The sequence below is a fragment of the Pleurodeles waltl genome, chromosome 5, assembly GCF_031143425.1.
Source record: "Pleurodeles waltl isolate 20211129_DDA chromosome 5, aPleWal1.hap1.20221129, whole genome shotgun sequence".
Lineage (NCBI taxonomy): Eukaryota > Metazoa > Chordata > Amphibia > Caudata > Salamandridae > Pleurodeles > Pleurodeles waltl.
The window spans coordinates 420,342,906-420,369,191 of record NC_090444.1 but is presented as its reverse complement, the minus strand read 5'-3'; the positions used below and the strand labels follow the sequence as shown (position 1 = coordinate 420,369,191).

Sequence of the window (26,286 nt, the reverse complement as noted above, 5' to 3'; positions counted from 1 at the left end):
GTCCATGAGGCTTCGACGCTTCTTGCGGTTGGGCCGACCAGGCCCAGGATGGGCGCAGGTGCCCCGAAGGGCAACCAAAGGTGTGTTTCGCCGGTGCCGAGGTGTTGATACAAGATGGGGCGCAATCGAGAACAATACCGATGATTTTCGGTGAAGTCTTCTGAATCGAATAACCGGAGCTAAGAGGAACATGTCCGAACCCGATAGCGGAAAGAAAAAAATCTAAGATTGAGTTGATGCCCATGCGCAATGGAGCCGAAAGGCACTCAGTCCCGTGACTCGAAAATATTTCTTTGAAGAAAAACAACTTGTAACACTCCAAGCCCAACACTAGATGGCAGGAACAGTGCACAGCTTGTGTATCTGCAGCTACACATGCCACGGAACATATATATATATATATATCAGAGGTACGTACCCGCATCCTCAGGGGGGATGCTGAGGAGGGGGGGGGGCAGACCAGGGGGGTTTTGTAGAGCACTGGGGGACACACAAGTAGGCACTCAAAACACACCCTCAGCGGCACAGGGGCAGCCGGGTGCAGTGTGCAAAGCAGGCGTTGGGCTTTGTATTGGTTTCAATGGAGGGATCCGTCTTCTCTACAGGGCTTGTAGGCCAGCAGTCCTTCTTCTTTGTTAAGGTTGCAGGAATCTGATTTCCTGGGTTCAGGGTCGCCCCTAAATTAAATTTAGGGGTGTGTTTAGGTCTGGGGGCAGTAGCCAATGGCTACTGTCCTTGAGGGTGGCTACACCCTTCTTGTGCCTCCTCCCGGAGGGGAGGGGGGGCCATCCCTATTCCTTTTGGGGGAATCCTCCAAAATCAAGAGGGAGGATTTCTAAAGGCAGGGGTCACCTCAGCTCAGGACACCTTAGGGGCTGTCCTGACTGGTGGGTGACTCCTCCTTGTTTTTCTCATTATCTCCCCTGGACTTGCCGCCAAAAATGGGGGCTGTGTCCAGTGGGCGGGCATCTCCACTAGCTGGAGTGCCCTGGGGCATTGTAACATGAAGCCTGAGACTTTGAGGCTCACTGCTAGGTGTTACAGTTCCTGCAGTGGGAAGGTGTGCAGCACCTCCACCCAGAGCAGGGTTTGTTTCTGGACTCAGAGGGCACAAAGGCCCTCACCCCAGGGGATCAGAAACTCATCTCTCAGCAGCAGGCTGGCAAAGACTAGTCAGTCCTCCACTGAAGGATTGGGTAATCTCTAAGATGCCCTCTATGTGCATTTTTTTATAAATCCAAAACTGGCATCTGTGTGGGTTTATTATTCTGAGACGTTTGATACCAAACTTCCCAGTATTCAGTGTAGCCATTATGGAGCTGTGGAGTTCATTTTGACAAACTCACAGACCATATACTTATTATGGCCACACTGTACTTACAACGTCTACGAATAGACTTAGACACTGTAGGGGCATATTGCTCATGCAGCTATGCCCTCACATGTGGTATAGTGCATCCTGCCTTAGGGCTGTAAGGCTTGCTTTAGGGGTGACTTACCTATGCCACAGGGAGTATTTTGTGGGCATGGCATCCTGAGGGGGATGCCATGTCGACTTTGCCTTTTTCTCCCCACCAACACACACAATCTACAATGGCAGTGTGCATGTGTTAGTTGAGGGGTCCCTTAGGGGGGCACGACATATGCTGCAGCCCTTAGGGGCCTTCCCTGGTCACAGGGCCCTTGGTACCTTTTACAAGGGACTTATCTGTGTGCCAGGGGTGTGCCAATTGTAGAAACAATGGTACATTTTTAGTGAAAGAACACTGGTGCTAGGGACTGGTTAGCAGGGTCCCAGCACACTTCTCAGTCAAGTCAGCATCAATATCAGGCAAAAAGTGGGGCGTAACTGCGTCAGGGAGCCATTTTCCTACAGGTATGTTCAATGCTGGGGAACAGAGGGCCAATCTTCTAAGTCACCTTTGTGACGACCATCCAGCCGGAGTTGTTAAGAGTTTCTTGCTAGGCTGGCGGGCGGAAAGATCAGTTTCCGCCTCCAGCCTAGTAAGAAACAGCCTACAGCATTGTCTCCGGCTCATAATCGTAAAGCGGCAATGCTGTAGCCTACAGGGTGCACCAGCACCCTCGCAATGTTCACATCAAAGCAGACAGTTTACACTGCGATGGTGCCGGGCAGGAGGGGCCCTGCACTGCCCATGCCAAGTGCAGGGGGACCCTGGCTGCCCCCGCACCTGTTCTCTGCCAGCTTTTTCATGGCGGCATTACCGCCATGAAAAGGAACCGCCATGAAAAGGCATCGTCATGAAAAGGCTGGCTGAGAACAAGGTCGTAATCCGCAGGGCATTACTACATGCAGCTCTGCCCTGGCGGATTACGAGCTACAGCACCGCCAGGCCACTGGGATCATGGATCCTGGTGGTGCTGGTGGTTCTTTGGCGGTCTGACTGCCAGGGTTTTAATGTGGCCGTCCGCCACACTCATAATGAGGCCAAAGTCTAATGAATATCGGTGGGTTCTGAACACAATACAAATTCCACCAACAATGATCAGGAAGCTATGTCTAGACTTGCATGCAAGTCAATACCTAGTTCATTAGATGTAAGTTGTAGGGTCTGAAAAAAATACAATAAATATGTACTCAAGGCATTTGCAAATTTTTTAGTGCCATTATACATGAGCTAGCAGCTTCATGAAAGGACACTGTACAACACACCCGTATAACTAATCACTATTTTTTAGTTGAACAAGGTTACAATGATAGTTAGAAGGGAAAATGATACAGTGCAGGAACCATCTCAAGTATTTACTCTAATGCGAGAAAGTAATACATTAGGGACTACTAGCAAATCTCTGATTGTTAGAAAATCAGTAATCTACAAGCGTATATATGGCCACTAAGCTAAAAAATGGCACCTTTTATGGAATGCACAAATGACTAAAAACATACAAATAAAAATTAGAAGATTGTGAAATAACTTACGTTGCGCTCTATTTCAATTAATCTATCCTTCATCTTCAGCAGTTCTCGAGTAGCTTCCTGACTTTCTTTCTCCCACTTATTCACAGAATTATTTCCTTCACCAGCTCTTGGTGGAGAATTCTGCGACAACCTTTCTTCTTCTTGCCTCTGTTTGAGAGCTTCATAGTTTTTTTTTACCTATTAAAAAAATTAATTAATTATACATATATTTATTTGTGTGATACAGTGTTAAACAATTACAAGCAGAATGACAACATTTATTTGGCATTACAAAATGAGAATAATATCTATTTCTTTGTATTAGATCTCATCAAAAGGTAAAACAAGTGGAACTGTCCACTGCAACCCCACAGAAAAACAAAAATACATGATGTGTTTAAGAAGCAAGCTAAGGATAATATATTTGCCTTCATACTGTCTATCAAACATACTCCAATAGACCTATGGTATCTTTATTGGCATTCTCAATGCACATTTTTCTCAGATAAATGTGTAGGATAACTATGCGGCTACAACCAAGAAAGCTTGCAGGCATCACACTCTTGAGGGGTCCTCGTTAGTGATCCACCATTAGCTCTAAAACAATCTGTAGAATATGTATACTTAAGATATAAGCGGTCCAAGGCTTCCTTCACCTCCCTATACTTTTTTCCTCTGATGAGGAATGTATTCACAAGGGGAGAATTGTAGAAAGCTAGGACACACGTGAAGGATAAAATTACTTTGATGGTGAGTAGATTATTCCTAATAAATCTATGCTGTACCACTATAAACACTCTCCAGCAAACTCTTAAAATACTGGATAAAAACGAGTATGATTAACTTTTTTATTTCAAGAATAGAGGAGTTAAAACTGTGCATCTCCAGAGAGAAAGGGTGCATACAACAGGTAGAGCACAGTATATGTGATACTGTGTGCAAAGCTCTCTTAAGGAACTATGAAAGCAATTTTCATATTGCAGTTTAGTAAAATACACTACACACCATCCTGAAATGGCAAACTGCCACCCTACAATCAACAATATTCAACAATCTGCAATACCTCACAATCTTAAGCCAAATTCTGGAAATAAACATTCACATCCAGTAGATACCTTTGCTACATAGAATATTTCTAGATGACTGTATTACAACTATTTAACATGGGCATGTTCCCACGTATCCACTGGTGGATAATCTATTGTCAACAGAAGGTTTGGCATGTCGGACAGATTTTTTGGAACAGGTTTTGGCTTTAAGCCACAACCTAATGTCAAACATACCTCTGCAATGCACATTGGGTGTGATCGGCTTTCAGCTTGCTTAACATGGAGTAATACCTGTACCCCATATGTAAGTGGTTTGTATATGGTGCACCATATAATCTTCAACATGCACAATCACACTTGCTGTCAAGGGTCCATGCTACAGGCCCTCATGTGTACACTCAGTAACTCTATGATGTAGGTGACTGTGGTGTTATAAATAATGTCATAAAGTGATGTAATCAACATTGTCATTTGAGACAACCTGTGCCCAACCCTATCACGGCCAGCCAACCCCCAGCTGGGCATGACCTTCAGCACCTGTCACCTTGTACTCCGCCACCCTCAATACAGTGCTGGCAGGACTTACGCTTTGTTTGAGTTGTTGCAGCTGCCGCCTATCTCATAGAAGCCGCTGAAAACTATGTTGTTGGTTCCACCCTCAGTCACTGGGCCACATGCAAATGTTGCTCCTTTGCTCATGACATAAACCTAACATTTGTATGTGGTGAGACTATCCAAGTACTAAATTCTTCTATAGTCTGCATCCTTCCTCACCTGAATCTGATGCCCTCCATCAAACATCAACTCTTTGCTTCCCACTGACCAGCACCATGAAGGACAAGACTTCCACACCGTAAGCACCAATCTAAGCCCTGTATTGGTCTGGTCTCTCTGACGCACCAATACCTGATTGTGATCATGTGTATTTTGTATTGGTCACTGTTTATGATATAGACAGTGTATGAAGTTGTTAAAATCCTAAGTCTATCTCAAATACATTTTACTCAAGTTTGTAAGCTTGTTGCTCTTACCTGAGCGTGTATACTTGCCTTTGGCTGCGCGCACAAGAGGTTGGCAGGAGGGCTTTGCCTCCAACCAGGCCTTGCACCCTACCATGTCATGGGTGGCCAATTTCCTGCTGTGCCCTGTGCTCAACCCCAGTGGTTGGCCAACCTCCCCGCAAGGTGCCCAACCCCTGGCAGAAGCCCAACCCACATTCAAAATTTTGTTATTGTCAATTTTGTCCCTGGTTGCTTCTGGTCCAGCTCACAAATGCCAGGGGCTTAGGGTGTCCCTACCCTCGCTAGCTATACTAGTTTAAACTTTTTCTGGACACAGGGACAGGCCACATCCTAAAATGGAGGAAACAATATTTTCTTCTGATTTGCTGCCAGACTATCCGACCTCTTACTCATGTAGGACCAGTCCCAAAGTACCAAAATGGTTGACCCGAGAAAACGCTTGCTCGGCTAAACAGAGGGCCCCATTTTTCAAAATGTCTGTACTGTTGGACACCCACAGGACCAGCTGTGCAGATATACCTAGCTTTTTAAACCATGCAAGCCAATCCTATCACCTCTTTAAAAGTAAATTTCTCAACAAAAGCTGAACGGATGTACACCAAATCACAAAAAGCACGCTTTCTGAGTAAGTTCTAATCTTTTGCCATTTGTGGTGTAATTCTGTTCATAAATTTTTTCTGTATCAGACATCAAAGATCCATATGGGAATTAACATGGGGAATACATGTCTTGAGACCCTCCCTTTTGTTCTTGGCCCCCACTTGATGGGTTGGCGCAAAACATTTCACTAAGGATCCAAGGTGGATGAACTCACTCGTGAACAATTAAAGAACTTCCTAAGGAAAATCTGCCCTAACTAGGACTACTATATCAGTGGTTACCAACCTTTTGACTTCTGTAGAACCCCACTTTATCATTACTGGAACCCAGGGACCCCCACTGAATCATTATTGGAATCCAGGGACTCCCTGCTGAGTCATTACTGGAAGCCAGGCAACCAGTCTAAACATTGTCAGTGATTTGAAACACAAAACAATTCACAGAAAATACAGAAACAAGCATTCATCAAAAGCATACACAAATGATAGCACATTTAATTTAATTTGCAAAACAGTATAACTAAAAAGTAAACATATTCATTTTAATAGGAAGGTTGGAGGTTTTCTAAAGTTAATTGAAGCCACACATCACTTGTACTGTATTCTGTTTGATGCACCTCCACAGCTCCCACAAATCAATCTGAGGATACTAATTTAATTTTTAGCCTCCAATTTTGAGATTCCTTGAACTTTACAGTAAGTTTTAAAACTTTCAGTTGTACATTTAGCCACTTTACGTACATACACTTTATTAATCTGTTAATACTGTTTAATTCTCTTAGCAGTTGCGGACCCACTGAGAAGGCTTCACAGACCCCCTGGGGCCTCCGGACCACAGGTTGGGAACCATAGTACTATATATCACAGTGGCAGTCACCATCGTGTAGTTACAGTTCAGATGCACTTTCCATTGAAAAGACTGATTTGTCTATAACATTTTAACCTGTGGATGGATTCCAATGAATTTCACTTGGAGTCGTTACATAAGGTTCTTCATGCCTAGTGAAGACTGAATCATGGAGAAAAAATTAGGGTGGTTGAAAAAGGGTGTGTTTTCCCATTTTAACTCCCAAAGGAATATATGCTCATGCCAACAGCCCAAACAGCTGAACAGATTTACACTTAATTTGACATTAATGTAGAGCCTTACTTTTATTGTTGTGGTGTAAATTTGTTTCGTAGTGTTTTAAATATAACCATTCACAAAAGTTGTACAGCTGGATTTAAATATTTAAGAATTTTTTATATGTCTGTCGTTTGTGATTTGCAAATTATTTGTTACTGCAGGAATTTAAAAAATGAGGTGATCTGATTGGATTAAGGGTCTTTTCTCCCATAATCCCTTTCAGAACTGCAATTATCAGTAAAACCTTATATACTGATTATTTCGGCTGATACCAACTGTAAACTTCCCTGACTTCTTACTCTCAAAGCTACAAAAAGTTTCCGCCCTTGCCTAATCCTATCCCATCTCGATGACTGCTGTTCCTTTCATAATTATGCCATTCACCTTCTCTTCCACCACCCCACACACTCCATCATGTCGCCTTCCTGCACCCGGCTGGCTTCCATTTCCCTCTCATGTGATATTTTCTTTCCTATGTATTACCTTTAAATGATTTCTCTCCTGTTTCTACGATCTGCTACTTTTATTTACTCTACCATACCTACTGGTTGCTCTGCCTTGCTGCTCCCCATCCTCCAATATCCAATCCCTCTTACGGGCATTCCTCTTGTTATCCTTAAAACACTGGATCTCTCTTACATTTTCAATGAGCTACCGCTCCCCAACACATACTTTTTTTGGCTGTTCAATTGCAATATCAATTTGAAGTTGCAAGTACAGTCAATGACTCTGCTTACTTACTGTCTTTAACTCTTGGCGTAGCTGCTGGTTAAAATTTGTGGATTCTTCTAATCGAGCCTCCAGAGCTGCAATCTTCTCTTCTTTTATTTCCAGAGACTTCCTCAATGTCAACTCTAATTTGGATTCCAAGAGCTTGTATCTACTATTGCATGGAGTTTAAAAGAAATACACTAGCGTTGTTATGTAGTCATTAGTATTTCTACCAGAAAACCTTTTACTCAACAATTATTGTCCTGCTGTATAAAACATTTTATAATCATAAAGGCACAGCTTCAAACCGCTAACCGCGACATTCATATTCTAAATTACACTCCTGACTTTTCCATAACACACTTACACTAAAATCAAGGATGCCTTAATAATGTTATTTATCTGAATTGCCAATTTCCTTAAACTGTAATAAAACATGATATAAAACAAAAGACATCATAATGGTTACCACACTGTGAATTCTTACCAGAAAGAAACTGTTAGGCCCCATTATGAGTTATGAGATGATTCTAAATGGGGCGCTAACTTTGTTACCAGCCCGAACAGAATTAGAAGGTCTGGAAATGTGCCTAAAAAGTGATAGGTCTGGCTACTTTCAAGATTAAAATGAGGCATTCTTAGGAGACTCAGTCCAGAACTGCAATAACCTACAGTTAGAACCTATGAATCATGTTAAGGCCGTCCTGGAGATAATGGCATGGTTCTGATATGATGCTTTTTTCCAGCCAGTCATAGAAGACAGAGTAAAAGCATACTGTCACCTTTGCCAAATGGCTTCCTAATGAAAATATGCATTTGAAAAAAGCTCCTGGTTTTGAATTTAGCCTCTCTTTTAGTAACGTTTATCTATTGTGAAAATCAAAAACTTCCAATATTTCTAAACAACTGGAACATGGAAGACTGATAAGACGTATCAAATTCCACTGATGGAGTTAATTTGCTGAAGATTATCCAGAATTCTTCTTTTCTTATGCATTTGCTCACTGATGGGTCCCTTCTCTTGATGTGATCCCTTTTCAAAAATCATCAAATAGAGGATTTAAGAGTAATTATTTTTTGGAGAGAGAAAACTAAGCTTCATAGCCCTCTTTTGAAGCTACTTTTCAGTGGTGTACTAGGTTGTGTGATTTAACCTGAAATTTAGCCATTTTTTACAATATATGTCTCCTTATTTTTTTTGCGACTTAGATAGATAGCTTTATATGCTGCATGCTACTGGATAAGCCAACAGAACAGAGGGAAGCCACTGCTTAACTCAAGCTGGGGATTTCGCTCCTCCTGTTGGGTACTGATGTTGTCTTCTTCTTTCTCCTGCAGGGCTTCTCTTCTAATAAGACTACTTTGGTTGAGGCTGATGTTCCACCCAAACCAAATGGTTATAGCTACCTGTAAAGAGCTATGGTGCTAGCCTAGGGGTTCCCAACCTTTTAACTTCTGAGGACCCCCACTTTATCATTAATGGAGCCCAGGGACACCAACTGAATCATTATTTGAATCCAGGGGACCCCATCTCCCCCATACTGAGTCATTAATGAAATCTGGGGACATAATCTGTTAATATTTTGTTATTTTCTGAGCAATCGCTGACCGCCTGAGGAGGGTTTGTGGACTCCCAAGGCTCCCTGGACCCCAGGTTGGGAACCAATGTGCAAGTCACAGAGGCCACAGATGAACCCATACTTTCCTACTGACATTACAGTTTATTGATTTCCTTATATAGTTAACAATAGATAACGGTACGCTGGCATGATTGTGGCTAACTAAGTATGGAACCAGAATCTACACTGCTTGTCAGGTCTTAAGGATGATGTGCTATATATATAGAGTTTGAACAATAAGCATGAAAATATTTCATTTTGAAGTTCAGTTGGCCAAAACAACATCAATTGTTTCAGGTCATTCACAGTTGAAATCACTGAAGGTGGCAGCCTACCACAGTAGATGAACATGAGATGTACAGTGTCTGTATCAGTGGCCGTGTCACAAACAGGAGAGCTACATTATTTTCTATGCAAACGAGGATGATGTCTATGAAAGGTGTGGTATCTTTTAGGTGATATTCGCTTGGGGAGCACTGACCTCACAGTTGTTTTTTCTTTCAAGTAGTGGACTGATTGGCGAAAACTTTATGTGACTTGAAAAAGCCTTAAGCAGAACTGAGGGACTTGTCAGAAACAGACGACTTTGAGGAATAGGTTTTATCAGAACGTCTGCAGGTGGAGCTTGAATTTAAACAGTACTAAAGATAGAAGGTCAATGGCAGCAGGTGACTTCTGTTTTTATGGAGAAGAAATTAGCTGCTAACCTATACTCCAGTTCTCCAACATTGATATCTTTTATATATTCACATGCTTGAATCATTTCCCGTCATAATGGCTGGGAGTTACCAGTACATTAAAATAGCAGTATACAGTGTACAATATATGGCATACAGTATACAATGTAAAAAGGGCCATAGAACTTAACCCCTTCGCTGCCAGGCCTTTTCCCCCTCCTGTGCCGAGCCTTTTTTTGGCTATTTGGGGCAGTTCGCGCTTAGGCCCTCATAACTTTTTGTTCACATAAGCTACCCACGCCAAATTTGCGTCCTTTTTTTCCAACATCCTAAGGATTCTATAGGTACCCAGACTTTGTGGGTTCCCCAGAAGGAGGTCAAGAAATTAGCCAAAATACAGTGAACATTTCGGTTTTTTCAAAAAAATTGGAAAAAGGGGCTGCAGAAGAAGGCTTGTGGTTTTTCCCCTGAAAATGGCATCAACAAAGGGTTTGCGGTGCTAAAATCACCAGCTTCCCAGCTTTCAGGAACAGGCAGACTTGAATCAGAAAACCCAATTTTTCAACAGAATTTTGCCATTTTACTGGGACATACCCCATGTTTACGATTTTTTGTGCTTTCAGCCTCCTTCCAACCAGTGACAGAAATGGGCATGAAACCAATGCTGAATCCCAGAAACCGAAACATTTCTGAAAAGTAGACAAAATTCTGAATTCAGCAAGGGGTAATTTGTGTAGATCCTACAAGGGATTCCTACAGAACATAACAACTGACAAAAACAAATATTGAAATTGAGGTGAAAAAATCTGCAATTTTTCTCTACGTTTTACTCTGTAACTTTTTCCTGCAATTTCAGATTTTTTAAAGCAATATGCCGTTAAGTCTGCTGGACTCTTCTGGTTGCGGGGATATATAGGGCTTGTAGGTTCATCAAGAACTCTAGGTACCCAGAGCCAATAAATGACCTGCAACCTACCTTGGGTTTTCATTCTATATCGGGTATACAGCAATTCATTTGCTGAAATATAAAGAGTAAAAAATAGCTATCAAGAAAACCTTTGTATTTCCAAAATGGGCATAAGATAAGGTGTTGAGGAGCAGTGGTTATTTGCACATCTCTGAATTCCGGGGTGCCCATACTAGCATGTGAATTACAGGGCATTTCTCAAATAGACGTCTTTTTTACACACTCTCTTATATTTGGAAGGACAAAATGTAGAGAAAGACAAGGGGCAATAACACTTGTTTTGCTATTCTATGTTCCCCCAAGTCTCCTGATAAAAATGATACCTTACTTGTGTGGGTAGGCCTAGCGCCCATGACAGGAAATGCCCCAAAACACAACGTGGACACATCCCATTTTTTGACAGAAAACAGAGGTGCTTCCCTGTAGATTGTGGCCTCTAGCTCAGCCGGCACCTAGGGAAACCTACCAAACCTGTGCATTTTTTAAAACTAGAGACCTAGGGGAATCCAAGATGGGGTGACTTGTGGGGCTCTGACCAGGTTCTGTTACCCAGAATCCTTTGCAAACCTCAAAATTTGGCTATAAAAAACACATTTTCCTCACATTTCGGTGACAGAAAGTTCTGGAATCTGAGAGGAGCCACAAATTTCCTTCCACCCAGCGTTCCCCTAAGTCTCCCGATAAAAATGGTACCTCACTTGTGTGGGTAGGCCTAGCGCCCACGAAAGGAAATGGCCCAAACCACAACGTGGACACATCCCATTTTTTTACAGAAAACAGAGGTGTTTTTTGAAAAGTGCCTACCTGTAGATTTTGGCCCCTAGTTCAGCCGGCACCTAGGGAAACCTACCAAACCAGCACATTTGTGAAAACTAGAGACCTAGGGGAATCCAAGATGGGGTGACTTGTGGGGCTCTGACCAGGTTCTGTTACCCAGAATCCTTTGCAAACCTCAAAATTTGGCTAAAAAAACAAATTTTCCTCACATTTCGGTGACAGAAGGTTCTAGAATCTGAGAGGAGCCACAAATTTCCTTCCACCCAGCGTTCCCCCAGGTCTCCCGATAAAAATGGTACCTCACTTGTGTGGGTAGGCCTAGCGCCCACAAAAGGAAATGGCCCAAAACACAACGTGGACACATCCCATTTTTTTTACAGAAAACAGAGGTGTTTTTTGCAAAGTGCCTACCTGTAGATTTTGGCCCCTAGCTCAGCTGGCACCTAGGGAAACCTACCAAACCTGTGCATTTTTTAAAACTAGAGACCTAGGGGAATCCAAGATGGGGTGACTTGTGGGGCTCTGACCAGGTTCTGTTACCCAGAATCCTTTGCAAACCTCAAAATTTGGCTAAAAAAAACACTTTTTCCTCTCATTTCGGTGACAGAACGTTCTGGAATCTGAGAGGAGCCACAAATGTCCTTCCACCCAGCGTTCCCACAAGTCTCCCGATAAAAATGGTACCTCACTTGTGTGGGTGGGCCTAGCGCCCACGAAAGGAAATGGCCCAAAACACAACATGGACACATCACATTTTGTCACAGAAAACAGAGGTGTTTCTTGCAAAGTGCCTACCTATGGATTTTGGCCTCTAGCTCAGCCAGCCCCAGGGGGGCAGAAATGGCCTAAAATAAATTTGCCCCCCCACCCTCCCCCCGGGAGCGACCCTTGCCTACGGGTCGCTCCCCTTGCGTGACGGCGCAAAAAAAAAGATCCCCAGTGCCTAGTGGTTTCTGACCCCCTTGGGGGCAGATTCACCTAAAATTGGCCGATTTGCCCCCAAGGGGGGCAGAAATGGTCTAAATACAATTTGCTCCTCCAGGGGAGCGACCCTTGCCTAAGGGGTCGCTCCCCATCTCAAAAAAAACAAAAAAAAAACACAAACAAAAATTAGCCCTGGTGCCTAGAGGTCACCTAATAACAATAGGCCGATCTGCCCCCAGGGGGGCAGAAATGGCCTAAAATAAATTAGCTCCCCCCACCCCTCCCCGGGGAGCGACCCTTGCCTAAGGGGTCGCTCACAATGCGTGACGGCAAAAAATAAAAAGATCCCCGGTGCCTAGTGGTTTCTGCCCCCCTAGGGGGCAGATTGACCTAAAATCGGCCGATCTGCCCCCAAAGCGGGCAGAAATGGCCTAAATACAATTTGCCCCTCCAGGGGAGCGACCCTTGCCTAAGGGGCCGCTCCCCAGCTCTAAAAAAACCAACAAAAATAAAAAAACACAATTTTTTTTTAGCCCTGGCGCCTAGAGGTTTCAGCCCCCCCCCAGGGGCAGATCGCCTAATAACAATAGCCAGTTCTGCCCCCGGGGGGGCAGAAATGGCCTAAAATAAATTTGCTCCCCCCACCCCCTCTGGGGAGCGACCCTTGCCTACGGGGTCGCTCCCCTTGCGTGGCGGCGCAAAAAAAAAAGATCCCTGGTGCCTAGTGGTTTCTGCCCCCCTAGGGGGCAGATTGACCTAAAATCAGCTGATCTGCCCCCAAAGCGGGCAGAAATGGCCTAAATACAATTTGCCCCTCCAGGGGAGCGACCCTTGCCTAAGGGGCCGCTTCCCATCTCTAAAAAAAAAAAAAAAAAAAGAAAAATAATAATTTTTTTTTAGCCCTGGCGCCTAGAGGTTTCAGCCCCCCCAGGGGCAGATCGCCTAATAACAATAGCCAGTTCTGCCCCCCCGGGGGGGCAGAAATGGCCTAAAATAAATGTGCTCCCCCCACCCCCCCTGGGGAGCGACCCTTGCCTACGGGGTCGCTCCCCTTGCGTGACGGCGCAAAAAAAAAAGATCCCTGGTGCCTAGTGGTTTCTGCCCCCCCTTGGGGGCAGATTGACCTAAAATCGGCCGATCTGCCCCCAAAGCGGGCAGAAATGGCCTAAATACAAATTGCCCCTCCAGGGAGCGACCCTTGCCTAAGGGGTTGCTCCCCATCTCTAAAAAAAAAAAAAAAAAAAAAAAAATTGCCCTGGCGCCTACAGGTTTTTGCCCCCCCCGGGGGCAGATCGGCTCAATACCAATAGGCCGATCTGCCCCTACGGGGGGCAGAAATGGCCTAAAATAAATTCCCCACCCCGCCCGGGGAGTGACCCTTGCCTACAAGGTCGCTCCCCTTGCGTGACGGCGCAAAAAAAAAAAAGATCCCTGGTGCCTAGTGGTTTCTGCCCCCCAAAGCAGGCAGAAATGGCCTAAATACAATTTGCCCCTCCAGGGGAGTGACCCTTGCCTAAGGGGTCGCTCGCAATCTGTAAAACAACAACAACAAAAAAAATCCCTGGTGCCTAGTGGTTTCTGCCCCTCTTGGGGGCAGATCGGCCTAATTAAAATAGGCTGGTCTGCCCCCCTGAGGGGCAGAAATGGCCTAAAATAAATTTGCCCCCCAGGGAAACGACCCTTGCCTAAGGGGTCGCACCCCTTACGTGAAATTCATGAACACAAAAAAAACTCCCTGGTGTCTAGTGGTTTCTGCCCCCCTTGGGGGCAGATTGGCCTCATAAAAATAGGCCTAAATATAATTTGCCCCCTATAAGAGGGACCCTTGCCTAAGGGGTCGCTCCCCACACCTAAAACAAAAAACTAAACAAAACAAAACAAAAAAAACAAAAATTATCCCTGGTGCCTAGAGGTTTCGGCCCCCCCCGGGGGCAGATCGGCCTAATAATAGGCAGAAAAGGCCTTAAAAAAAATGCCCCCAGGGAGCGACCCTTGCCCAAGGGGTCGCTCCCTTATGCCAATTTCCTTTGTAAAAAAGACATCCCTGGTGTCTAGTGGGCGTTTTGACAGCAGTATTGCTTTCAATCCGGCTGCCAAAACGCAGAGAGAGACTGCAAAGGGAAGGAAATACATTTCCTTCCCTTTGAAGCCTCTCTCGGCCTCCCCCATGTGATGCAAAGCATTTCTCTTCCGATTGCGCTGGAAGCTGAGCTTCCAGCGCGATGGGGGAGGCTCTGTGATAATCAACGTGCGCTCGCGCGCTGACGTCACAGGGGGGGTGGGAGGGGTCGGGGGCTTCCCCTTCCATCCCTGACTTCAGGGGGTGGGGGGGAACCCCACAGAGGGAGCGCTAGCACTCCCTCTGGGCTGTGTGCCCAGGACGTAATGGTTACGTCCTGGGCACAGCAGCACTGTGCCGCAGGACGTAACCATTACGTCCGCGGCACAGAATGGGTTAAACAACATTTTACATTTAGTCATTTAGAAGCACATCCACCACATTTCAAAGCACCCAAACCACAGCTAGTGAGGTGAAAGCTTAAACTCTCCTAATTCACCTACAAGCTAGGATAGCTTTCAAAGCACAAGTGTGTCAATAAAATTAGACGAGCCTCTGACCAGGCAGGTGGAGGGGATCGCATGTAAATACATAAACAACGTCTATGTTGGAGAACTGATTACAGGTAAGTAATTAAATTCTTCTCCAACATTGGATCCTTTTTATATTCACAAGCTTCAATCAGAATAGCAAGCATTAGACATTATAATGCATAAACAAAATAGGAAGCAAGCTCACCTTTACCGGAACATGTTTCTCTGAATTGCCTGTCCTGCTGCTGTGTCAGCTTCTGCATCCATGTCCAAGCAGTAGGGCTTTGTAAACGTGTTCCAGCATTGCTAAGTGGCAGCATGGTAGATGTCTTTCAAGGACACCCCAGTATAGAACACTAATGCCATGCTCATGGTGGAATGCATCTTCACTCTTCCCTATATTGGGTGCTTGTCCTTAGCATGAGAGAAGGAAGTATAGGCCAGACAGCCAATGAGCTATCCCATGCTTAGACAGGGGATAACCTTGTCTTGGTTGTCCAAAAGACACAAACAACTTGTCTGAAATATGTATGTCCGAGTTTTGTCTTTGTAGAAGGCATCTATGCAGGCCCTATGAATGTAACGCTTTTTCTGCTGATGTAGATCGATTTGGGAAGAAAGATCTAAGAATGACAGGTTCAAGCAAATGAAAGTCAGTAGGAACCTTGGGTTGCTTCTCAAATTTAGTTTGTCCTTTGCAAACCTATGGAAGGGTTCCTTGGCGTTAAATGCTTGTATCTTTCCCACTCCCTTTCAGGTGTCAAAGCCAGAAGAAGCGCTGTCTTTCATGAGACAAATTTTGAATGTACTTTATGTATTATGTATTGCTTTGAAAGGAGGCAGCATCAATTGACTGAGGACAGTATTCAGCTCCCACAGAATTTGTGGATGACAAAGTGGAGGAAATGCAGTAAAAATTCATTTAATTAATTGTTCTTATCATTCTTTGAGAAAACAGAAGATGTTGACCGTCCATTTCTCCTAAATCTCGAAATTGCAGCCAGATGGAGTGTGATTGAAGATAATTTAAGTCAACTGTTTGCTAGATTCAACAAATACAGAAGGATTTCATGGGGTGTGGTGCTGAATGGATGATGACCATTAGCCCTGCACAATATGCAAAAACACTTCAACTTTGCATTGTAGGTCTTTGTGGTTGCTGGAGCTGGAGCCTGTGCTAAAGTGTTCCTCCATTCTTTCGAAAAATCCTATGGCTAAACTCTAGGTAATCTGGTAATATGCTGTGAAGTTCAGAAACTTGGGCTTGTGATGGAGAATCTGTCTGTGTTGTCTGGACAGAATCTTGGGATGCACCTTCAAAGGAATGTCTGGACGTGCAGATGACTGCATCAGTTCAAATGCTGGTGTGACCATGCAGGAGAAATGAGGATCACAAGCAATACTCTATGTTTGCCTTCCTCAGCACCCTGTGATCATGGGAAAAGGAGGAGGAAAGGTATAGGCAAATAACTTGGACCAACTGATTGAAAGGGCATTGCACATTATCCCTGGATGCCAGAACCCGCTTATGAAGCACAGGCCTTTCCTGTTGTTCAGAGTGGCAAACAGATCAATTGTGCAATGATCCCATCGGGCAAAGATATATTTCACCTGCTTCTGTTGTAGCTCCCACTTGTAACAATCCAATTTTTGCTGGCACAGTGCATCTGCCAATCATTTTGACAACTTGTCAAGTGTTCCACAGAGATGTCAATCCTATAGGAAAAGGCCCAATTCCAGAGTTGTTAAGCCTCTTCTGACAGGTATCAGAATCGAGTTTCTCCTTGCTTGGCTATATAGAACATGGTCTTTGTGTTGGTTGTTATGACCGGGACTGGCTGACCTACTGGCCTGGAAAGAAATGCCTGAAGGCCTAGTCATATGATGCAGAGTTCCAAAACAATGATGTAACGTGTCTTTTTTGCATCTGACCATAGGCCTCTCATTGAGAGTTCCCGCAGGTAGCTCTCCATCCATCCATGGATGCATCTGTTGTGCATATCATCTTTTTGACACAGGCAAGAAAGACAGTTGTGTGTTTATATTTGTTGGAAGCATGTGCCACAGCATTGCCTTTTTGAGCATCCTTGTGACCTGTACTGTGTCCTCCCAAGACCCCTAGATTTGCTTCCACTGCAAATCTAACTACCGCTGAACAGGCCTCATGTAGAGACTGCTAAACAGAACAAGGCCTATGCATGATACCATCTAGTCGCATTGTTATCAACTGTTTTGTAGAGATGTATGTTGCCACAATTTCTAACCTCTTCACCCTTTTCCTGAAATGGAGAAAAAACTGTCCCAGTTGAGTATTGACTAATGCCCCCAGGAACTGAATTTAGTTTGGGCTCCTATTAAGATTTTTCTATGCCTAACGTTAGGTCTTGTTTCTTGAACAGGTTAATGCATGACATTGTAGACCTTCTTGTCTCTTCCTCTGATGGAGCCTTGATGAGCCAGTCATCGAGATAAGGGAACACCAGATGACCTTCTCATCTGAGTAAAGCAGCTATTGGAGCAAGGCATTTGGTAAATATTGCAGGTGCTGATCTGAGTCCGAAAGGGAGACCCTTGAAATGATAATGTTCTCCCGCTGTTAAAAATCTGACATATTTTCTGTGTTTTTGCTTAAAGAATGTGTAGAAATATGCATCCCAAAGAGCTAAGGAGATCAGGAAAACTCCCTGCATCATCAGGAAGACTTCTTGCAGGGTCACTATCCAGAAAGATTGTTTCTCCAGAAACTTATTTAGTTGTCTGAGATCCAGGATCTGTCTCTGACCTGACTTCTTTCTTACCATGAAAACCCTAGAGTAAAACTCCTGGTTTCTCTGTGATTTGGGGACAATCTCTATAGCTCCTCTGAGGAGTAAGAACATGTTTTGCTGAAGCTCCTTCCGATGTGGATTATGCTCTTTTTTGAGTGGGTTTACAGGAGGTCTCTGAATGAATTCCAGTTCACAACCTGAAAGTACAATTTGTCTCACTCACTTGTCCATTGTTATAGCCTCCCAACCAGGAGCAAACAGGAAATCAGGGAAATTCTGCCCCCCTCCCAAATTGCAGAGTAGGAGATGATAAAGGGGGCAATGGCAGAGAGTTAAGAACTTTTCTGGTTGTCATTGGATTGTGATTGGAGAGCACTCCTCTTCCTTCTTGATGGTCTCCAGTAGTAGTATACCCTTTGACTATGGGTATAGCAGTACCCCTGATCATATCCAGATTTTCTTTTGAGGATAATATGTCTGTTGATTTCCCTGTTGATTGAATACTCCCCCAAAACTTTGAGATCTCCGTGTGGCATGAAAGAACAGGTTACTTACCTTCAGTATCTGGTAGAGACATACTCTAGTTGCAGATTCTTTACCATAGAATTTCCCCCAGGCTCCAGACTGGATCCAGAGATTTTTCTTTGAACAGTACCCTTGGGCGCCGTGATGTGGCGTCAGTCGACTCCACGTGCCTTGCTGGCATCGAGGTCACTGTGACGACGTTGCCATCGTAAATAGGCACCACTCTGGTGCGCTGACGTCAGTTTCTTTTCACAACTTTCCATGCCAGTAGCCCACAGCCATGAAGAACACTAAGGCCCATATTTATACTTTTTAGAGCTGCATTTGCGTAATTTTTTGATGCAAAAGCGGTGCAAACTTGCAAAATACAATTGTAATTTTGTAAGTTTACGCCGTTTTTGCATCAAAAAGCAGCGCAAATGCGATGCTAAAAAAGTATAAATATGGGCCTAAGAATGGTGCGCCAGAATCAGTTTGCAGTGCGGGAGGATGGGTGGGCCGGAAAGGAATTTGCAACTAGAATATGTCTCTACCAAATAAATTGCTACCAATAGTAAGTAACTTGTTCATCTGATAGAGACGTCTAGTTGCAGATTCCTTACCTTAGAATAGATACCCAAGCAATACCATCCTCTGCAGTGGGCTGCGAACCGAGGTCACACTAGAAAGTCCTGCATGACAGAACTGCCAAAATAGCTGTCTCTGCAGACCTGACTGTCCAGGCAGTAATGTCTTGTGAAGGTGTGCAGGGATGCCCACATTGCTGCCTGGCAAATGACAGGAACTCCGTGTGCTAACGTTGTGGTGGCAGCTGTTTCTCTGGTGGAGTGAGCACACTACCAAAGCGTAGCAGACTTTGATGCAGAGCACCACCCATTTCTAAATGGTTCGCTTCTGCACCGCCCATCCTTTCTTCACACCCACATATCCCACAAAGAGTTGATCGTCCACCAGGAAATCTTTGGTACGCCTCAGGTAAAATGCAGGTAAAACACCAACGCCCTTTTTGGATCCAGATGGTGGAGTCTCTCCTCTTCATGAGCGAGATGTGGGGGTGCATAAAAAGTAGGCAAAGTGATGGACCTGTCTACATGAAAAGGTGTAACAACCTTAGGAAGGAAGGAGGCCCTGCTCAGGACCACCTTGTAAGGATGGACAGATAAAAATGGTAGCTTCGACGAAAGAGCTTTAAGCTCACTCCCTCTGTGAGCAGAGGTGATGGCATTCAGAAAAGCAGTTTTTAGTGTGAGGAGCTGCAAGGGACAATTATGAAGTGGCTCAAAAGGGGCACCCGTAAGGTAGGTAAAGGACAGGTTTAAATCCCACTGGGGCATTATGAACGGGGTAGGTGGGTACAAATGTGTGAGTCCCTTAAGGAACCTCCTGACAATGGGAGACTTGAATAGAGAAGGTTGATCTGGCAACCTGAAAAAAGCCGAGATGGCAAATAAGTAGCCTTTAAGGATGCCCAAAGCACAGACCTGATGGGCAAGATAGGGGATGAACAGTAAAGCCTCAGAGAGAGGTGCAGAAAGGGGATCAATAGATTTGTTGGTACACCATGCCACAAATTTTGTGCCAATGATAGGCGTATACTATTTTGGTGTACCAACGCCTGGCTGACAAAATAACATTACAGACTTCGGGCAGAAGCTCGAAAGCTGTCAACTGCCACGGCTCAATCTCCACGCAAGAAGGCGGAGACTGGACAGGTTCGGGTGGAGAACCGTCCCCTGCTGCTGCGACAGAAGAACTTCCCAAAGGGGCAGTCTGATTGGAGAATCCATGGCCATGCTCAGGAGCTCAGGATACTGTACTCTTCATGCCCATTCTGGAGCCACAAGGATTACTTGGGCCTGGTTGTTGTTGATCTTCTTCAGAACTCTGGCCAGAAGTGGCATTGGCGGGAAGGCCTAAAGGAGGCCTGAGATGAAAAGCATCACAGAGCGAGTGCCACCTTTGAAACTCCAACAGCTGACACTGCGTGTTCTCTGCGGCGGCGAACAGATCTAGCCAAGGCTCTCCACACTGCTGAAAGAGACCCTTTCGCCACCTCCAGATGGAGACACCATTTGTGATTGACTATGCATTGACAGCTGAGGTTGTCTGCTCTGGCGTTCAGAGAGCCTGCCAGATGTTGAACCATGAGGGTTATGCCCTAGTGTTACAGCCACATCCAGAGGCGCAGAGCCTCTTGACAAAGGGTCCACGACCCCACTCTGTCCTGCTTGTTGCAGTTCCACATGGCGGTAGTGGTGTCCATGAACAACATCACCACTTTCCCTTTGAGAGAGGGAAGGCATGCTTTCATTGCAAGCCTGATCGCTCAGAGCTCCAAAAGACTGATGTAGAGTCACGATTCCACAGGAGACCAGAGGCCTCTGATCTCTGCCTCTCCCATGTGGCCTTCCCAGCCTAGGAGTGATGCATATGTCACTACAGTGAAATCTGGCAGGGGAAGTGAGAGGGATCTGCCGTTGACCCAATCTTGATTCGAAAGCCACCACTGCAGATCTTGTGCAGTTCCCTCCAAGATCTAGACCATGTCAGCATTTGCTATCTGGCAAGTATCACTAGCAGGATGCAGGAGGCCATGAGGCCCAGCATCCTCAGAATCATTCTCACCGAAATCCAGGATAGAGGCTGAAACATTGGTATCATAGCCTGAATATGCTGGACTCGCTTTTCGGGAGGATAAGCCTGAAACCACACTGTGTCCAGAACAGCTCTGATGAAAGTGAGCATCTGAGAGAGAGTCAGGTGTGATTTCGGCAGGTATATAGTGAACCGTAGTGAATGCAGTAGGTTTGCAGTAGTCTGAAGGTGGGAGACGACAGTCTGGGGTGTGCTCGCCTACAACAGCCAGTCGTCGAGATAGTGGAAGACTGAAACCCCTAATCTGCACAGATGAGCTGTAACCACTGCCTTCACCTTGGTGAACACCCGTGGTCACCGGTAAGGCCAAGTGGCAGCACAGTAAACTGAAAGTGCTCATGGCCTACCTCGAACCGCAGGTAATGCCTATGGGCAAGCAGGATGGGAATATTAAAATATGCATCCTGTAAGTCCAGTGCCACCAACCAGCCTTCCAGGTCTAGGGCAGACAAGGCCTAAGCTAACGAGAGCATCTAAAACTTCTCCAGCACTTCTCCTACTTGTGGATGTGATGTACGGTCTGTAGGTCTAGAACAGTATGAAGACCCTTGTTCTTTTTGGGTATCAGAAAGTAGCGGGATTAACAACCACTGCCTACTTCTGATATCGGGACCCTTTCTATGGCTCTCTTGGCCAAGAGAGCCGTAACTTCCTCTTGGAGCAGTGACAAATGATCCTCCGCCAGCTGTTCAATGTTGGCAGTATGGGGGAAGAAAGAATTGGAAAGGCAGGGCATAGCCCTGCCTGATGATCTGCAGTACTCATGCATCTGATGTTATAGACTGCAACTGATGAACTCGACAGAATGTAAAAAAAAAAGCCTGGCAAAAAACGACAGAGTGGTAGCTTTCTCCGGATCTGCGCTAACTGGCACGGAAAGAAAAGAACTGATGCCTGCACGCCTGGGTGTCACCTATATAGATGATTGCAACATCATTTACAGAGCCAATGTCACCACGCGGAGCTGAATGGAGCCACCCAATGGCGCGTGCAAGGGATATTGCGCGAAAATGTTTCTGGATCCACGTGATGCCTAGAAAAATCAAAGAAAAGGAATCTGCAGCTAAAAGTCTCTATCAGATATCAGTGCACAAGTGTAGTGCCTATATAATTAGTTCCACTCTGTTGCTTGTGGGGCTGTACAGGATCATCAAGGAGCCCCAGGGTGACATCTGCTGGTTTAGAAGAATCATTTGACAGGATCCTGTCTAGCACCCAAGTTATTCTCAAGATGAGGTATCTGTGGTTATAAGTATCCTTAAGGATTGCTTATTACTTAATTGTTTATAAAAAGACTGACTGCATGTTTATAGATGCAGTTTTTAAGAAGAGCTTTATTGTAAATACTAATGTTACATACTGCTCTATACTTAATTTAAATTTAGAACAAAAGAATGATACAGCACTAGTAATTACATTTTAAATTAAATACTTAATTATATTTAAATATATTAAGTTAAATGAACATTATTTAGGTTAAGATTTACTAAGATATCCTCCTAAAGTAAAACATTTCTATTTATTTATTATGCCTTAAAAATGACAAAAACGTATGCATAGAACTAAGGCCCTCATTACAACCCTGGCAGTCGGTGATAAAGTGGCGGTAATACCGCCAACAGGCCGGCGGTAACAGAAATGGAATTATTACCACGGTGGAAACCGCTCAGACAGACAGCCACTTTAACACACCGACCGCCACGGTGGTAGCAACAAGCACCATGGCAATACCCGCCAACAGCCAGGAGAAAGACAATGTAACGCCCAACAGCCTATCTGGCAACGTTTCTGGGGCGGTACCAACAACATCAAAAGCACAGCGGAAATAGAACACAGAAGTCAAAGGACTCACCTCTGGAGAGACAGAAACCAACCACGACGCCATGGAGCCCGAGTTGCACATATTTCCCATACTTGTCTACCTTTTCCTGCATTACGAACACCAACACCGGCGAAGATGACCCCGGTGAGTACTGCCGCCTAGCACACAAGGGAGGCGGGAGGAAAAAGAGAGTGACACACACACGCAACACCCCCAACACCATACACACAATCAGATGCAGTAACATTACATATCCACCCAGTACCCCTCAGGAATAATGCAAGGACAAAATGAATGGAAGAAAGTGAGTACGATTAAAGAACATGAATAAGTGCATTACATTACAAACGTATATACATATTTACAAATGGAGGGCCACAACACATAAGCCAAGGCCCCACCTCACTCCTACAACAACACGGAGAGAACACTGCAGGGGCATCAGGTTGAAAATACAGAGGCACCTCAGGGGTATGGAGAATGCAGGGGCACCTCAGCCGAAGGATGGTACAGCACCACTGGTCCTGGAGGGGGCTACATGCCCTGTGCGATGTCCTGGGGACTGCAAGGCCACAGTCTCTTAAGTGGGGGGTTTGCCCACTGCTTGGTCCTGGGGAGTGCAAAGCCACAGTCTCTCAAGTGGGTGGTTTGCCCACTGCTTGGTCCTGGGGAGTGCAAGTCCACAGTCTCTCAAGTGGGTGATTTGCCCACTGCTTGGCCCTGGGGAGTGCAAAGCCACAGTCTCTCAAGTGGGTGGTTTCCCACTGTTTGGTCCTGGGGAGTGCAAGGCCACAGTCTCTCTAGTGGGTGGTTTGCCCACTGCTTGGTCCTGGGGGGTGCAAGGCCACAGTCTCTCTAATGGATGGCTTCTCCACTGGTTCTGGAGGGGGCACTGTGCCCAGTTGCTTCATACTGGGTAGGATGCGGTGAGTGGATCGCTTCTTCCACTGGTTCTGGAGGGGGCATTGTGCCCAGTGTGCTTTATCCTGGGTAGGATGCAGTGAGTGGATGGCTTCTTCCATTGTTTCTGGAGGGCGCATTGTGCCCTGAGATGCAGATCTTGGGGAGCGCAAGGCACAGTCTCTCACCAGGGTGTCAGACTAACTGGATTTGCAGGGGCCAGGACACACAACAGCCCATGGAGGCAGGACTACACACTGTCTGCCAGCGGTGACGACTGCTTAGTGGTGGCAGTGGCAGTGCTGGTGTCGGTGCTGGCAGTGGTGGGGGGAGGCTCCAGCCCATCCCCTGCAGCCTCAGATGGCTGCCCACTGGGGCTGCTGCTGCTGGCAGTGGTCCTGGTGGCGGTGCTGTCAGTGGTGGGGGGAGGCTCCAGCCCATCCCCTGCAGCCTCGGACGGCTGCCCATTGGAGCTGCTGCTTCTGACCGTGAAGCTGGTGGCAGTGCTGGCAGTGGTGGGAGGAGGCTTCATCCCTTCCATTGCAGCCACAGATGGCTGAACCACCATGGTTGGCGGTGGGGGCTCCGAATGAGTCCCAGCACAAGGCCTCCTGTCCTTCCTGCCTGCTGGTGCAGGCCCTTTGCCCTTACTGTCAGCAGCCGGGGATTTCTCCTTGCCCTTCCCTGCCACAGCTGATGGTGCCTTTTTGCCTTTCCTATAAGCTGCTGGTGGTGCCTCCTTGCCCTTCCCTGTAGCAGCTGGTGTTCCCTCCTTGCTTTTCCTTGATGCACCTGGTGCAGGCACCCTGTCAGTGTTGCTGCTTGGTGCCCGGGATCCTCTACCACCTGCAGTAGATGTCTATACTACTGTGCCGCTGGACTGGGTGGCTGAGGTGCTTGCCTGGGTTTTCTTCACCCTGGCCTGAGGAGGGGTAGAGAAGAGGTCAATGGTGGAGAGAAAAAGCTTCTTAGGGACATTGGGGTGAGAAGAGGGCGAAGGTTTGGGAGTGGAGGAAGAGGAAGTGGTTTTAGTAGGTGTCTGTCTGCCGCGTTTGGGTGCAGGTGCATGGGCTGGATGCTGTTGTGAGGTGGATGGCTGTTGGGTGTCTGAGTGCTTGCATTTGTGTACCTTGGGAGGAGGGGGCACAGACACAGTGGGAGAGGACACAGAGGACGTGTGCATGGAAAAGGGGGTGGTGACTGCCAGTGAGGGGCATGTAGTGATTGGCATGATGGTGGTAGTGGATGAGGATGTAGTGCATGCAGATGTGAGTGTAGATGCTACTGGGAGGGAGGTGGACGAGGAGGAGGAGGGGGACACAATGGAGGCAGTGGATGCTGGTATGTCTGCATCTGGATGGTATTTGTGTGAGTGTCTGTGAGATGATGTGTGTTGCTTGTGTTTGCCTGAACCACTCTTGTGTGTTGTCCTGGGTGCATGCTGGTCTGCCTGTGTGCTTGGGATAGGTTGGGGTTAAGGGAAATGGTATTGGGCAGAGGAGGTTTAAGGGGGGAGGCTAGAAACAGGGATAATGGCTGCCATCAGGTAGGAGGCCAGAGCCTGGATTGATCTCTGCTGGGCTGCCATGCCAGAGTGAATGCCCTCCAAGAATGCATTTGTTTGTTGAAAATGGGCGACCAGCCCCTGGATGGCATTCACAATGGTTGACTGCCCAACATAGATGGATTGCAGGAGGTCAATAGCCTCCTCACTCGGGGCAGCAGGGCTAACTAAAGCAGGGCCTGCAGTGCCTGGGGCGAAGGAGATGCCCACCCTCCTGGATGAGCGGGCACAGGAATCAGGCTGAGGGGCTGCTGGGAGGGTGGTGCTGGTACGGCGGGTGGTGGTTGTACCTGTAGTTGGGGTGGGCACAGAGTTGTCTGCCACCACCAGGGAGCTTTCATCGGAGAAGGTATCACTGTCAGAACTGTCCCCTCCAGTCTCCGCCGTGGTGCTCCCCTCGCCCTCCGTCCCACTGGTGCCCTCACCGTCGGTGGATTCGGCCTCCTGGGCCCTGTCGGATGCAGCTCTCCCCGTCACCGGTGCCTCTGCTCCTCCACCAGATGATGCTAATGCACATAAGGACAGGGTGACAAAACGAAAAGGGGGGGATGAGACAAAGGATACCCTTGGTCAATGGCGGCAACAACACCACTGTTGGCGTACACAATACACTCACACACAAGAAACAGTCCTACGCACTAGACAATGCACTACCAGTCACAATGCTAGTCACAAGCCCACAGACAGGGATACCTAACGCCAATTGCAGCATACCTGAGACCCACAGACCCCTGCCCAGTAGTGGAGGCCTGCTAGCTTGTTTTGGGGAGGTTGACATCAGACTCTGCCCAACATGGGCCCTACCCTGCACTTGCCGGCCTGGCCTAGGGGAACCCACAGGCCCACATCCCCCACCCGGATGCCACCCCACCACGGGCAAGTAGTATATTGGGGCCGTGTACTCACCCACATGTGGCTGCTGTGATGCCTCCAAGTGCCCATCCAGCTCCGGATAGGCCACTGCCAGTATGCGGGTCATCAGGGGGGTCAGAGTTCGACAGGCACCCCTTCCTCGTTGGGAGGCCATCCCCAGCTGGGCCTCCACCGTCTTCCGTGCCCAGCGTCTCAG

General features: G+C 46.4%; 1 protein-coding gene across 2 annotated transcripts in view; it reads right to left on the bottom strand.

Moving 5' to 3' along the window:
* The window catches only part of CCDC88A (coiled-coil domain containing 88A), a 1,055,351-nt gene that overhangs the window by 375,136 nt on the left and 653,929 nt on the right, over positions 1–26,286 (bottom strand). Inside the window, exons 17-18 of one of the 2 annotated variants that reach the window (XM_069234179.1) lie at positions 7,458–7,599; positions 2,942–3,118 (exon numbers count right to left, since the gene is read on the bottom strand). In XM_069234179.1, the coding sequence (XP_069090280.1) occupies positions 2,942–3,118; positions 7,458–7,599 (319 nt within the window). The remainder of the gene's footprint in view (positions 1–2,941; positions 3,119–7,457; positions 7,600–26,286) is intronic. The other variant, XM_069234180.1, reaches the window with a different exon arrangement.